Source organism: Motacilla alba, chromosome 2 (genome assembly GCF_015832195.1).
Source record: "Motacilla alba alba isolate MOTALB_02 chromosome 2, Motacilla_alba_V1.0_pri, whole genome shotgun sequence".
Lineage (NCBI taxonomy): Eukaryota > Metazoa > Chordata > Aves > Passeriformes > Motacillidae > Motacilla > Motacilla alba.
In genome coordinates, this window is record NC_052017.1 from 20,060,565 (window position 1) to 20,076,915 (window position 16,351).

A 16,351-nucleotide genomic window follows, 5' to 3' on the forward strand; every position below is an offset into this window, starting at 1 on the left:
ATGGAATGTTTTTAAACACAACCATTCTAATTTAAGAAACAAGGCTTCAAAAATGTATGTAGTGTTTTTTACATACTGAAGCAAAAAGTTCAAATGTCAAGGCCTTCTCCATGGTCTCCTATGGTGTTGGACAGTGTATGTATGAAGGTCAACATGCTTCACTGCAGCTGAGAATGAGAAAGGAGTAGCTGTAGTGTGAAGTTGATCAGCTTTACTAAGGTTGAATAACAGAGTAAAAAATGATTCTGCCTGCAATGAAGGTTTTTGTAACTTTTATTCTACCTTTATCTTTAAAAACATCTCTTCCAGTTCTTAACTGAAAAGATTATGCTCCCTGGTTCTTCAAAACAGATACAGACATGTTCTCCAAAGGAAGGTGCAGTTGTGTAATTCAAAGTGCCAGTGTAGCTGTTTTAACTAGAGATGCCTTTTTTCATTCTGTGAACCCCAGCAGAGAAGGAATAAGACAAGACCTTTGTATATAAAGACTGCACAGATATCTTTGAAATATGAGTGAAAAATAAAGTGATATTAGAGAAAACACTAAAAAAATGGAGAATGAGGTATTAAGCAGTTCTCCAGTGTAAATCTGATGTTCCTGCCATCTAGAGGAAATCAGAGAATTATAGTAGCAGCCTAGAGTTGATCAGCAAAATTTATATATGGTATTAAAAGCAAGCCAATCTCTGTTACATCTAACCACTTGCAATTTGGCAGAATTTTCTGAAGTTCAAATTTATTTCAGTTCTCCCTGCCTCAAAATTCATGAACAGTATTTTGATATAAATACTGTGACATGAGGGCAGCACGCTGCTCCACACCTGTTGAGAAGTATGCAGGAATTCTTACATTTTGCTCCTTTTTATTGCTGTCTCTGTGTGCTTTGGCCAATGACATTACAGATACATCTACACAGCACCAGTTACTAAACAGGGCTGGGCAAATATATTGTGACTGTTCCTGCAGCTGCACACTCCGTAACACACTGCCATGATGTCAATACAGAAGTACCCCAGGATTTTTCTTGGGAGGTTTTACAGTAAATCTTGACGCCTTTGTTGTGCCCACATAAATTGAGATGAGACACATGGCTAAAAAAATTTTGCTCATAGAAGTGAAATGCACAGAAGGCACTTTCCAGAGTTTGCTCCAGTTCATGCTAACCAAGATACTGAAATGCCCCTTCTGATGTTAATTAGCATTTTTGCATTCCTTAATGAAAGGATTAAGTAAAAAAGGGTTATACAAAAAATCTGGAAGACATTTTAGCCTTAAACTGACAATTTACATGTAAAGAAACAAGACATTCAAAAATCAGGTCTTCTATTGGAACATGAATAACATTTCCAACGATTCCTTACTTTCAAACAGTTTACATTCCAACACTTTATTTAATTGCTAAAAAACTTTTCCACACAGTACCTGTATGAGTACTTTCCCCTGCTCACTAATATTTCAGTGTTCAACACCATAACAAGGTAGACCATAAGTGAACTTGGTCAAAACAATGCATAAACAAGGAATCTGAGAATAAATCATGGCAGAGAAGCACCAGCAATGGCATCTCCAGGTTCATGGTAACAAACCAGCAGAGAGGATGTGAACTGAAGTATCATTTCTAAGGTATAAGAGAGAATATGAGAGGATGACTGCAGGAATTCATGCAGTGACAGCTTCTAGCAAAGTAGGAGAAGGCATCACTTCAGAGTATCAAGCATACAGGGCACAACTAAGCAGAAAGACATTTTCTGATTAAAAAAATCAACATGAAGTAATGCAGCTCCAAATTCAATTTAATCTGAAAATTGCACATGAAATGGAAAATGTAGGTTGCAACAGAAACACTAAGAGTCAGAACCTAACATTATAGTGACCTACTCCACCAGCTGTAGACAATGAACTTTGATTCAGTCAACTAAAATTCCCAGCCTGCAACTGGAGATACCTTAGAGCAGTGACTTTTATTAAAGTATGAAGGAAAATAGAAAATGTCTATCTTTTTTTCACAACTTTCATTATATTGAATTTAAAGGGGCGCTGAATTTTAGCAAGTGGGTTTTTTGTCATGATGAACATGAAAGGTGATTTTAATTTTCATAAAAATGGATGAATGATAAATTAAGCAAGTTGGAGAGCAGAAAAACTGTGATGCACATAAGGGTTCAGTGTTCAGGTGAGAAACCAGGATCCAGCATTTCTGTAAATCAAGGAAAAACTTCAAAAGTTTTAAAAACAATGACAAATTACTAACAAAATGTATTTTTGCTAGGTCATTTCTGTAAGAAAGTTCCACATGCCCTTATTAGGGAACATGTGACTCAACATGTGAAAACCTAAGAATGCAATTGTTAATATCAAAAAGACTATCTTGATTCTTCAAGCTTCTCCTTGAACCAGGGACTAAGAACAATGGAATAAAAAATTTATTTTCACTTTTGTGTATAAATTATACATTTCTAAACATTGACTACCTGATTTTGGAATAAGATACCTAATGCACATAGAGAACACTATCTAAATTATACCACAAGTCCTTTCTAGAGACATCACTTCTTCAATCCATAAAAAGTCATCCATGACACAGTATGTCAGATTATTTTTTTCTTTAGTATTTCCTTCCAAATTCCACAGCCTTTTGTGATGACACCAAGTACTGAAATAATTAATGACAGTTTGCAAGGATGCTTAAAAATTTTAGAGAAAACAAATGTGTAAAAATCCTATCATTAGATCAACCAGCTGGCTAGACCATCCTCAGCTGGAATAGATCAACCATGGGCACATTTGTAACCCCCCTAGTCAGAAGTTAAGCAAAGCAGTCATCAGAAAGTGTCTGGCAAAACACTGATGTCAATTAAAATAGCGAAACAAAGGCATGTTAGGTAACTGTGAACAGATGCAGGAGTACATGGGATAACAGAGCTCATTTTATAGTATAATGTACAATTGCAACATTTAATTCCAGAAGCATCACGCTAAAATATAGTACACAAAACAAACAACTTCTGACATAGACACAGGACTAAAACAAGATCTGATGTTGAAGCCACCCAGTATTGCTCTAGTGGAATTAGAGCTGCTGGAAAAGATGAAACCAGGATGCATTACAAGATGGAATACAAACACAAAGTAACAACAGTCTTTGTACAAGAAACTCTGCTCATGCACACCGGCAATGCTGCCTTCCATTACAACATTTCTTTTGCAGCACCTCATCCACAGAAAGAAAATACCATGCTTTACAAAGCCATGTGGCTAAGTTACTAAGGAACACAAGGGTTTAAAACAGGCTAATGCACGTTGCCGCAGAAGAGAATTTAAAGTAACCTAAAAGTGGATTTAGATGAGATGCTTCATGAACTATTCAGACTATAGAAGGCTAATAAACTCAAATGGTACAACTGGAAATTGAAACAGACATTTAAGGCAGAAGTGTTTGTGTTAGAACAGTAAACAGAACAAATTGTTAAGCAAGGCCACAAGAGATATAATGAAGCCCTGAAGGTTTGTTCAGCAAAGTGATTTACATGTCCATAATTCTCCGTGTTCTAATTAAGAAGACTTGAATAAAATAGTGTAATTAATGTTGTGTGTTCCAGCTTAAAACTCCATTGTTTCTCTTTCAAATCAATTCCTCTGTCTTTCTTTGGTGTAATCTCTACCAACACACATAGAATACAGTTCTGGTTCTCATTTTAAAAAACAACTTGGAAAAATAAATTACATGCTTCTCATGATAAAATGCTGTTCTGTTTCATGGTCCCATGATATGTTTAGCAGCCTCTGAATAATAGTTTTAAGTTAGTAATTATGTCTGAAGCAGAATCATAATTTGCTGTTATCCCCCCAAATTATTTACTAGTTAACAAGTTTACTTTGGTAGATAAACTATCTAATAGTTATGATACACTTGCGTTCAATTCAAGAAGTAGTGAAACTTAGATAAGTTTATAAATTCATATATAGACCTTAGCTTGTAATTGTAACCATGATATGCAGAATTACTGTTTTTCCTGCACTGGAAAGAGACATTTTATCTGTCTTAAAACTAGACAAAACTATGAAATATGGTTGTCAGTTCATGATTAAAATAAAATAGTAAAGCAAATTATTTTTAAACATTGTGTTAAATATATTCACATGACCACCATAGTTATACGAAATGGGTACTACTGCAATCACACACTATATGTACATAACATATATGCCACAACAGTTTGCAATGGTTGAGTTTTCACAAACTAGCCAATTTAACCATACATAAATAATCTTGTACCAATTTTAGGCATTTTAAAATTAAATTTCCTAAATATATCAGTTCTTCCCCAAAATTAAAAAAAATCCTAAAAAGTCAGTGCAAATTGAACTTGTTCACCAAGAGAGATTCTTATTAAGCTGAGGATAAACAAAGTTTAAGAGATTAAATGAAGGAACTCATAGAATCGCCGACCGCCTTGAGCAGAGGTTAAAGAAGATTAGGAATCAGAAGTCCTGGATCCTATAGCAGAGCCTTCTGAGAGTAACTGTGCTGTGGCTGTTGAGGTGGTGGAGGCTGTGGTTGTTGTGGAGGTGCTTGCTGACTGCCTGCTGTCTGTGGCAGAGCTGTAGATGCTAAGTTATAGTTTGGCACCTGGGACATATTAGTTCCAGCATTCTGATAAGCAGCAACATCAACAGTACCAGGTGGTGGACTGTACACTGAAGGCTGGTTAGAGTAGGTACTTCCAGCAACAGAACCAACCATTGCACTGAAAAAAAAAAAGGAAAAAGAAAAATAACACTTTAAAGTAGAATTAACAATTGCCAACAGAGCAGCAAAACTTTATTGCTTCTTCAGTTGTTCTATTTCTACACACAAAAATCTTCTAACTCTGGACACATGGCATATTTAAAGCTGTAGCTAATGAGTATTCCCATTAAAACTCAAACACACTCCTCAGATTTAAACATACAGTAGACATACCCCATGGATTTAAAATTAGACCATGTATCTGTACTGATTTATTTTAAGGTGCAACATGGAATACCATATATCTTTCATTCTGTTCATGAAAAAAACCAAAACCCAACCGTTTTAAATAGCAAAACAAGACAGATGAATATGCAGAAACACACTTTGTCATTGTATGCTTTACTATCCCAAATAAGTACCTCTGGGGACAAAGACTAACAAATACACTAAGACTTAGATAGATGTCTCTCCAAGTTTTTTAGAATAAAATTACTTTCCACAGAGAGTAAACAAAAACAGAAAACCCAAACAAACAAAAACCACTTAACAAAAACCCACAAACCTTTCCACAATATAGATAACTTAACCAAAACTTTGCATCTTTGGCCATCCAGCCAATGTGAAAAGCCTCTTTTAGCTTCCTTATTTGGGCAAGCTGTATAAGCTTAAGTCAGTATTCAAAGCCCATTCACTTCTTCCCCAAAATGAGCAGAATTCTCTCCATTCTTCTGCGGTAAGATATTTGACAAAGGAGCAGTAGAATTTACGCTCTCAGAAATTATGCAGAGCCATACTACTAAATCATGTCTGTATAATTTTCTCTGTGTTTTATATAAAAGTATAGAGCTATATAAATTACATATTTTGTATACAGAAAATTTTAAACTATATAAAATTAAAAAAAAAAAACAAAACTTAAGAAGTTTGTCAGGAATTTTTACCAAATGCATGACACCAATAAAAAGCACTCTGGAAATGATTGCACTAAAGTATCTCTAAGTTGTGTTTATAATTACACTTCTGTAATTTAAAGAAGAGCCTCTGTTTAAATTGATTTAAACTTGAATTGAAAGATATTTAAAATTACTTTGTGTAAGACGTCTGTGCAGGCTGACCGGGAATTACTGAGCTGGCAGATGGAGTAACTGTGCCTTGGCTGAGAGAAGGGAGCTGTTCTGGAGGAAGATTGTAACCTTGAATGTGGCCCATCTGTGCACTCCCTGCCACCAAATATGCATTACCTTGAGTTTGCCCTGGATAAACCTAGGAAGTTAAATAAAGCAGTATTAGAAATAAAATACAAGAAAATTTGGTATTTAATATCTGACTTTAGAACTTAAAGACTTCTCAAATATTTTTGTTTCCTTTTTTTTTTTTAAATATCAGTGAAGAGCATTTAGCATTTAAATTGCTGAAGTTAAAAATGGTAATTCTTTCATAGCATCATTTTCATGCTGAATTATCTATGAGTGGGCAGGGAGAAATTGTACTCCTTTGGTTGTTTATTTTCTTTGACCCACTATGCAAAGCCCTGGCAATTTTTTAATTTTATGCAACTTAAAGCCCAGGATGGGCTTTTTCCTTGATCAAAAAGAACTTAACAGAAAAACACTAAAAGCATTAGAACCCACAAAAGAAGAGCATCCAAAGCTTGCAGCTGAAAGCAAACTTTTTATTTTTATTTTTTTACATACTGTGCAAAAAAACTAAGAGAAAATACTGCTCAGTCAGTGTCAGAATTTGATAAGGTCAATAGCTGTTAAAGGTTGCATCCATACCTGAGAGCCAGAAACACCAGATGACTGCATGTAATACTGCTGGTTTTGTAGTTTTGCATACATGGAATACATTGGGTCCTCATTCATCAATTTATTATACAAAGAAAGAGCCTCCATTGCTTTAACATTGAGCTCTGAAAGTTCTGAATGTTTCCTAGAAAATATATATTACAGTTACAATATAGTTCATTTTAAAATTTAGATAACTTTATTATAGGACAGACAACACAGAGTAATTTCATTAAGTGTGTTAAGTAATTTTTTTTACTGTGAAGTGATGCTTGACAAGTGCCAAAAAGTGAAATGGCACAACACTATAAATTATTATGCAACTATGGGAAAAAAATCTTCAGACCTATTCTCAGAGAAACTACTAATAAATACACATATTATCTTTGCCAGTATTCACAGAAATTAAGATATTATCAAGTAACAACTCTAGTTTCTAAGAATGAATTTTAACTTCGGTCAAAGCACATTTCTTTTTACCTGTCTATATCCTCCAATTTTTCATCTATGAGAGGTCCCATCTGGTGGCACATTGCTAGAATAGAAAGACATTAAAATATATCAGAGCAATAAACATTTCCATACTGCAAAGTCAGAAAGCAATAAAAAAAAATTAGATAGAAATAGATGCTTGTCCAATTTTGTTTTAGTTCACTACTGTAACCTGTATGTCAAAAAATTTTTAATAATAGAGGTAGCATCATGAACAATTTAAGAATGAGTCCCAACTAAAGTTGTCAGTACTGGTACAATTTTATAAGTATATTTTGAAATAAAAATAAAGTGAAACAAAACACATTTAACATCTAGGATGTATAAAACTGAAACTATTTTGCATAAAATGTTCTGGTGAATTGAAAGCTGATTTCTTCTTCAAGGAAGAAGATTTGGCACTGCAACCTAGATCATGTGCTCACCCAACTTTATTACAAGAAGACTATGTGAAAACAATGAAGGAGAAAACTGGTTGCAATGATTCAATCATCTGCACATCAAAGACACTAACAGCACATTAGTCTCACTAGAATTCTAACTGGGGGAAGGGGGTCTTTTAAACCAGTGACATGTGCAAAAAACAACACAAAATCTTACAGAATCAGAATGAAAAAGCATTAAAATAAACAAAAATGCACCCCATGCCTCTTTTCAGCACAAGGACGTTGGACTCATCTAACTGCCAAGCAAACCATGGCTAATTAGCAGAAAGGCAGAGTTTGTCAAATGTAAAATAAACAGACACAGAAGCTGAAAGGGAAATTTAGGACATTAGAAATGCAGAGGGTTCTGAAAATGTCTGAGCCATAATAAGTGAAAGGACATCATTACTGAGTTCCTTGAAGGCAACTCCAGGTAAAAGAGGAGTTGTATGAGAGGCTCCCATCTGCTTCTTTGAACCTGGGATCAGCAATACATTGGCAGAAATGCTGGGAAAAGATGTAAAAGCTGTTGAAGTTCTGTCTGCTTTTATGCATAGCACAAAGTGTGGCAAAAGGCATGACAAGGATTGCTTAGATGTCTGTTAACATGATGACTGCTCTGCTGCCAACCACAAACTCTGGGCTCCTGAACACCTTAGGATGAGCTCTTCCATTCAAAGACATTTGTGACAGGACATGTGGATGGCAGAAGAAAATGAAGTGGTTTTTCTGTCAAATTTTTGCTATGGATATGCTTTGAGTTCTTGGTTCCTATCAGTGGTGGCAGATGCCGATCAACATTTGACAGAAAACCACTTCATTTTCTTCTGCCATCCACACATCCAGTCACAAATGTCTTAATTAAGTGCAGAGCAAGTAATCTTGAATTAGCATTGTAGAACTATATGTAGGCATATGTTTGGCAAATGCTGTTGCAGGTAGCTGGGGAGTAGTCATCTGACCCCACTACTGCCTTCAGATTCTCGGAGCAGTCCCACGGCTCAATATAAAATTCAGCATTGCTTTAATGATCTCACAACGCATTTTGAAGCAACTCCTAAAGTAAGCCATATCTGCAGGCTGGTTCACAAGCATATCTTTAAGTTCTCTGCCTCTGTCCTGGATCAGACACAGGCAATCTGCTCCTTAGACAACAGCCTCTATAGCTGTATTTGGGACTTGAAAGAATAAAACCAGTCATGGGGGGTTTTTTTACCTCTCTTAGTTTCAGTGGAACTAGAATATGTGCAGACATGTTGCTGATGTCAGTTTCTAGAGCAGGATTCCTTTACAGACATGATGAACCAGATGGGTGTGGAAAGACCGGAGATATCTAAAAGTTCATAAACCTATGCATTTTTAAATTGTTAACTTCTATCTAGATGTAGAAACTGTCATTTTCTTAACAAAGTCTGGTATCATCTGAATTGGCAGTTTAAGCCTATGTTCTGTCTCATAATCAGGAAGTTTCCTTTTTTTCTTTTCCAAATTCCATTTTAAAAATTTTGGTGCATCTGTCAGCCTAGATAAAATGACCTATAATGTCTCTATGAAGAGGTAGTCTAAACAATGACTCTAAGAGTAGGATAATTTGTAGCACTCTATGAGTTATTTGTTAATATGCAACTCCTCCAGAAATACACATGCAAGTGAAAAGCACGTGGGACACCCACAGGTCTACTCTAAACCTCCCTAGTATTTCTGCTTCCTCTCATGGAATCTTCCTGACACTCCTTTTGCCACTCATGCTGTGCTACCTGTGAAGGAAAAAAATGATGAATGAAAATGACCAAATTAGGTACTTATGTATCTTGAAAAGGAAAAATAATTTAGGAAACAGTTATCTTTAGAGAAAAGTAGATTTGTTCTAAGTTAACATTTTTCACTTTGGTCTCATAGATGTAGGAAACAAGAAATGAGAAGATAATTATGGCTCAGGCATTTTTCTCAGGCATGCTTCTAACATGTACACGAAGCTGAAGTAATTTCAGCTTAATTTCAATTTGTGTTGATACAGAAAATTACCAGTGAGGAAAACCACAATGAAAAAACTCATTCTTTTTTTGTTACCCTCGAGATGAAGCAGTTCTGGGAGATCTGGCTGGTCATCAGATGGATCAGCACTTTGTAACATCTGCAAGAGTTGGTCCATTTTATCCTGGAACACAAATTGTATTATTAGGGCAAATGTGGCAGCAAGGGAATTAGCACTTTCAGGATAGTAAATTAAAGAAGCTGTTTACAACAGCCATTTTGATCTCTTGGCACTTGAGAATCAACTAGACTAACTTCAAGAAAATGCAAATTATACATGCTACTTTACAGGAATGAAGATGCTTGAACAAGGAAATGCTAAATGAGAAAAAATAGAGGTAACAAGTGGAATGTTCAGAATACTCCTTTATTCCTAGAAGTCCTTCTAAACATTTATTATTTTCTGAGCAGTTTCTATTTTTCCAGCCTAGATATTACATATGCAATATCACCACCTAGTGGGACTAGTGAAAATGTTTTGACAGAATACATTGAGAAAGTACTTCAAATTCACTGAAAAGCAATTTTAGGTGCATGAGACCTAATCAGTACATGAGCCATGTCATTACCAATGTATGTGGAAGTGTTGTTTTAAGAGGTTTGGAGGCACCTCAGGATTTACTTCAGAATAAGTCAAGCTTAAGTAAGGAGTTTAAATGCAACTCTTTTATAATAAAAACATCAAAGATTAGAAAACAAACAGGCATAAACTCTTTGAAAAATATATCTTGGAGCGAAGTATATTGGGTAAAGTACCAAAAACATTACATGTCAATTATTTTTAATCATTTATTAGCTGAGCACTATCAAATAAATAGCCTTTTTCACATTGAGTTATGTAGGTTGCATTAAAGTAGAAAATAAAACCAGGTTTTGTCCTCCTTAAACCATGGGAAGGTGGAGAAAAGTCAAATTAACTACTTCCTTAAAAATTATACTGTGGCAAATTTAAAAACAAAAGAAGACATTAAACAAAAATCAACAATGGACTCACAGAAAACAAAAGCTGGAAGGCACCTCAAGACAGACCTCAGATAATCTATTTCAGCAGATTACAAACTAGTATCTCCTGGGAAGAAGAGTTTTTAAGGTGGGACTTAAATAGGACTTCAGGAAGGCAGTAACTGATTCCTCTTTTCAAAAACAATGACAGAACCCAGGTTGAGGTTAAAAAAAAAAGGGGGCAAGAAAAACTTCCTGGACTGAATGCTCCTGGAAATCCTATAGGATCACTGTGGTGAAATTGTAAATATCTTACTAAATATTACTTACACAGGAACAGAATTTCAGACTTTTCTGGGACAGAAAGAGGGTAGACAGTGGTGGTTATACTGGAAATAAATCTAAGTGAGTAGTCAAGATAGGTAGCTCTGTGGTGAAGTTCTTTAAGCAAAACTTGAAAGTAGATGTGCCACTCAGCACTAAAATTCTAGCTTGGAGGTAAATAGATGTACAATCCTCAAGTAGGGCCCTAAATGGAATGCAGCTCCAAATTCAGTTTCAGAAATTCCTAAAAACTTCAAGACTCTTAAACAAAAGAGAATACTGAAGATTTTATTTATTACTTTAAAGAAAACTCTCTTTCCACACTCTTTTTATCATATTTTTGAAGTACAAGATGAAAGGGTCAAACATCACATATTTAAATGTCCCAGCAGTGCATTTTATACCAATCAGCATTTTTGCCATGCTTACTTCATCAATATAAACTGGTTCTGGCTCAGGTTCTATTGTCTCTACTTGAACTTCATCACTGAACTGCACTGTTTTCTTCTCAGCTTTCACTGCAAGATAAACAGTCAGATTTAATTTTATAAAAGAAAAAATAAACAATGACATAGATATTATATAACCTTTAATTTATAGGTTCCTTGCATTTGAAACCTCTACTGTGAAAATTTTACAAATTAGTATTTTATTGACATTTGAAAGCCACAGACCTAAATAATTTTCTTATCTGTAAATCACATTATAAAAAAATAGATCAGTTCACACAAGCTCAGCAGAAATATGCTTTAGCAAGTGAATGTCTTTATCATAGTCTCCTTACACATAACACATATTAAAAGGTCATCAGGATAAAAGACTCAGAGTGCTTGGAAACAATAGGGCTATCAAGTCAAGTTTAAGATAAAACTGCTAAAATCATCTATGGCAAACTGAGCCTTCTTTTCTCCAAAGCAAAGTCCACAATTGAAAGGTCTCAAGTTTCTCTATTCTTTCTTCACCAAATCCTATATGCAAAGCATCCCATTCCTCTGTAGTGGAGACTAGCACAAAAAAGTTCTATATTTAGCAAAAAAAGCCATATTTGTATGACTCTTATTAGATAGTCTTAGCATAGCACAAATGACTGGTACAGCATTGTAATTCTGCTGACCTGCTCACACTTCTAGCATCCTCAAATTGAGAGCACAGATTAATCTTGCAAACCCATGAGATTTACAGAAACCAGCTCTAGAATCTTGAAGTCTTACCTAATATTTAATATTTTTGTTAAACATTTAAAGTAGATTGGATGGATATACATAAGCTGCATGCAGAAAATCCCTCTGTTCACTATGCACATGTACATACCTACAGTAGGAAGGTTTCTTGATCTATTTGAACAACACTGGTAATCTATCTCCAAGTCCTATCTGCCATGGGGCCTTCAGTTTCATCTCAATTAAATATGCACCATTGCAACTGGACAAAAAGGCAGTTTAGAAAAAAAGCTGCTGTTGTCTACGTTTATTTAGGTGTCAATGGAGTCATTTCATGAGTCTCAAAGAAGCTGCTGACAAAGACAGCAGCAGACAGCAGCATTTTTCAGGAGGTTCATGAATAAAATAAAATAGTAAATTATTGTGCAAAGACAGTTTGGCTAACTTTGGTCTGACTGTTGTTTGTGATAGCATAGCAAGGGCTCCTCAGTTTTAATTCAATTATCACATTAAATTGCAACTGAATCCATCATAAGGGAAAGGAAATCACGCATGAGCCGTGGCAGAGTTAAACATATATACATAAATGTAATGTTACTTACTCATTTCAGGCTCAGCAGAAAGATCAGCTGTTACAAAATTAGATGGAAACAATCCTATACCCTGATGAGTTTCACCCTTCCACCAATTTGGATCACTAAAGATTAAAAAAAAAATAAGTAAATCCCCCATACATCAGAAATCCCATACATCCCATACTCACATGGAACTTTCTAGCAATTGCACAGTATAGGCTTTTCTACCACTAGCACATAAATATAACTCGCATATATGCAGAAATCTTTACACAGGAATTTTTATGCAAATACATTTATTTGTAAAAAATTGAGAAGATAACAAAATAAAGTATTAATACAAAAATACATTTCCATTCATTGTATTTCAAGGTATACTTCTACATAGAAGATATAATTATTTCTAATTAATTTTTACAGTTTAAGATAATTCTAGGAGGCTTTCTATATAACTTACCTGTCATCAAGTATAGTTATAAGTTCTCCAGCTTTAAAAGTTAGTTCATTATCTTCAGCAGCCTCAAAATCGTAAATTGCACGAACCTTTCGGCCCTCATGTTTGTGGTTTGTTAAAAGGCTTGAAGTGCTTGGATACAAACTGGAAAGTGTTGTCTGCTGTTGCCTTTGCTCTTTTAGTGACAGCTCAATAGCTACAAAAGAAGAGTTACTCAGATGAAAATTCCCTATAAAAATGGGTTGATGGATATGAAAATTTAATTCTGTGAAAACTTTTAGTATAATTCCATTCCTGTGGCATTTTAATGACTTTATGTCTTTCTCTTAGAATTAACAGTAAATAACCAAGAGAGCAGAATTCTGCCTATGAATTTACTGAGGCTTCCAACATGGACAGGATGAATAAATAGCATTTAAGAACAAATATAACAACTCCACAAAGTCATCCAATTTTTATTATGATATTATTTTTACAACCTTGAACTGATGTAGAATATTTACATTCTTATTTTACATCTTACACCATGTTGAAGTTTTCCAGATTGCTTGAAACATTAAAAAGATGCATCTGTTCCAATGCACATTGGTTCTCTGTTAAACAGAAGCCCTTAACCTGAATTCACAGAATCAGATTTACACAGACTGGCTGAAGTTGGAAGGCACCTCTGGAAGTCATTTGGTCCAATACCCTGTTCATGCAGTGTCACCACAGCTGACTGCCAACAACAACTTTTTAATATCTCCAAGAATAAAGACACCATGACATCCCCGGAAAACCGGTGCTAGTGCTTGGTCACCTTCACAGTGAAGTGCCTCCTTAATTCATAATTACCAAAATGACTTTTGCCTAAACAAGCAAAAAATTGCCCCTTTCTTTATTTTCCTCCCTATCATTCCTTGAATAATTTCACATTTCTGGGTCATTTTCAATTAGGCTTGACTGAGCAGAAAAGTTTCATTCATATTAAACTCAGCTCGAGTTTGCAGAAAACAATGGATCATATTTAAGAAGGGGCAGCATGGACACAAACATTATGAAACTCATGCAGATATGCTTTTGAGACACAGATCTCTTTAACAGTTAACTTTGGTGGGTTGTCTATTGAAGAAACCATTAGTAACACATACAGCTTGACTATTGTTCATTTAATAAATCAATATGCACCATGTCAGCAAATAAATGCACTCACCTTTAGCTAAATCCTCCTCTTCCTTTTTGGTGGCTACTGTACCAGGATCTTTGGCAACTAGAGCTGGACTTGCTTTTGCCTGTTCAGCAGCCTAGGCAAAAGTAAAAGATGTAAAAATGAATCCAAGAAAAAAAACTGACAGTGCATTAAGTTCACCATTTTGCTTTGTATTCATCTACTATATAAAAATCTAAAACAATTTAGAGCATTTCACTCCTCAAAGTTCTATTAAGACAAGGTAGCTTTCATTTTGTTTGCCAAACATTTTAGAATTCAAGACTACAAACTGTAAAATACAGAGCTGAGGATAAAAAGAATTTGTGACACACTTTGAGAACAACCATAAAAACCTAATATACCTGTGAACCAATAGCTGGGAAAGTAACTCCTTGCTCCTTAAGATTTTTTATCATAGCGGATATTAAACTAAGCTGCGGGTCATTCTTGAATTCATCAGTCCATTCCACCATAAGGGCTTTCAGCTTTTCACAAACTTTTGGATGACCCTGCATGGACAGTAGAAACTAGTTAGATAATGTTAATTATTTAATGTTAATGTAATTTAATGTTAACTGATCTGAATTTCAAGTAATTGCATGTTACTGCCAATATAAAACACATAGATACCTTACTTTGTAGCCAGGTTTAGCCCTCAGTCATTATTAGAAAGGGAGAACAATACATCAGCATTATGTTTATGCCAATACAGTATGTGCTAGGCCCAAAATAAAAGTAAAATAGGATTACACAGAATCCCCTGTTCTATCTCCATTTCATCATATTTGTATTTAATGTTTTACTGAGGTTATTTAAAGTGAAAATACAGTAGCTCATTTATAAATTAACATGCCACACCTGCCCCAGACAGAATACCTATGTTAACTAGTATGAAGTGGCATTCAGGAAGTTCTGAGAGCCACAGTCTTTACAGCAATCTTCTCTCCTTCCCCTCCCCTGTCTTTCCAGTCCTCTAAAAGTAGATTCCATTCCACTTTCAGATTACCTCAATTCTCTATCTAATTTCACTTACAGGTGAAACGTAAAAGTCAATGCAATACATTACCTTATTCAACACATTGCTTACTTCACTGGCAAAATCTCTTGAACAGACTTCTAAATGAAAGATTTTGCCACAGTTTGATACACATGCTCCTAGAAGCTAATAAAAGAAAGATTAAAACTTAGAAATTTTTTGCAATGTAACTTTTCGGGAAGAAAATGAACTACATTAAAAAGAGCCTACTGTTAATGCTTGCATAGCGACGTGTGGATCTTTATGGTTCACTCTCTTCATAATAGAGCGGAGGCAGTCTTTAGGCCTGAAAAACACAAGATAGCTTCAAAAGTATGGACTGGAATGAACATTTCCTATTGCACACATGACAATGCTGACAACATTAGCAGATAGCAAGATCTCCTGAATACCGTGAGTAAATTATTTAACAGCTTGTAATTTAAAACAAGAACATTTAAAAATAAATTAAACACTATAAACAATTATAGCCATTTCTACCTGTAGGATTTATATCTCTCTTAATTATCAAAACCTCTCAGTAATTTATTTTACTTCTTGTACTTAGAGCAAATTACTGTAAATACTCTAGAAATGCATAAAATCCCTTACAATTAGAGAACTGGAATTCTCTGTAGTTCATGCACCTACTCCTCTATATTTCACATATATATGTAAGAACATTTCCTTACATATTGATTTACATTTTTTGATATACCACTATATCCCTCAGAGTCTCTTTTAATCTACTGAATAACATTTATAAAGAAGACATGTAATAAACCAATAATTTCTAAAAAAGACCTGTTAGAGAATCTACATCAAAGTTTCAAAATAATTACATACAGAATTCAAGTCTTACCTATGTTGTGGTAGATAGAAATAACATGAAAAGCAACTTCAACAAAGAATTTGAAAGGGGACTTCAGAAAGTTTAGCATATTAAAATTTATGTGACTTTCTGATACTTTGTTCCATCTATAAAGTACTGGAAAGCTGGGCCAGGCTGAGGTAGGAATTATCAAGGGCATACAATCATTATCTGTTGAACAGCCCTGGAAAGACAACCCTGGAAGAGGGTAAGTAGAGAAGGAGGAAAAGAGAAGGTAAATCTAAACTAAGAGATTTTACACACTTACAGAGTTATAGCATGGCTGTCTTTGGAAGCAAAAGTATTTTTCTGTTGAACTGATATCCAAAAACTAACATGAAACTCAGGTAT

At 34.8% G+C, this 16,351-nt stretch overlaps 1 protein-coding gene across 1 annotated transcript in view; it reads right to left on the bottom strand.

Annotated features, from left to right (window-relative positions):
* Positions 1 to 289: 289 nt before the first annotated feature.
* STAM (signal transducing adaptor molecule) overlaps positions 290 to 16,351 on the bottom strand; it is a 32,368-nt gene continuing 16,306 nt past the window's right edge. Inside the window, exons 3-14 of the mRNA XM_038126849.1 lie at positions 15,361 to 15,436; positions 15,181 to 15,276; positions 14,477 to 14,623; positions 14,118 to 14,208; positions 12,929 to 13,121; positions 12,499 to 12,593; positions 11,166 to 11,254; positions 9,507 to 9,594; positions 7,000 to 7,054; positions 6,511 to 6,664; positions 5,820 to 5,995; positions 290 to 4,748 (exon numbers count right to left, since the gene is read on the bottom strand). Of these exons, the coding sequence (XP_037982777.1) occupies positions 4,499 to 4,748; positions 5,820 to 5,995; positions 6,511 to 6,664; positions 7,000 to 7,054; positions 9,507 to 9,594; positions 11,166 to 11,254; positions 12,499 to 12,593; positions 12,929 to 13,121; positions 14,118 to 14,208; positions 14,477 to 14,623; positions 15,181 to 15,276; positions 15,361 to 15,436 (1,510 nt within the window). The 3' untranslated portion in view covers positions 290 to 4,498. The remainder of the gene's footprint in view (positions 4,749 to 5,819; positions 5,996 to 6,510; positions 6,665 to 6,999; positions 7,055 to 9,506; positions 9,595 to 11,165; positions 11,255 to 12,498; positions 12,594 to 12,928; positions 13,122 to 14,117; positions 14,209 to 14,476; positions 14,624 to 15,180; positions 15,277 to 15,360; positions 15,437 to 16,351) is intronic.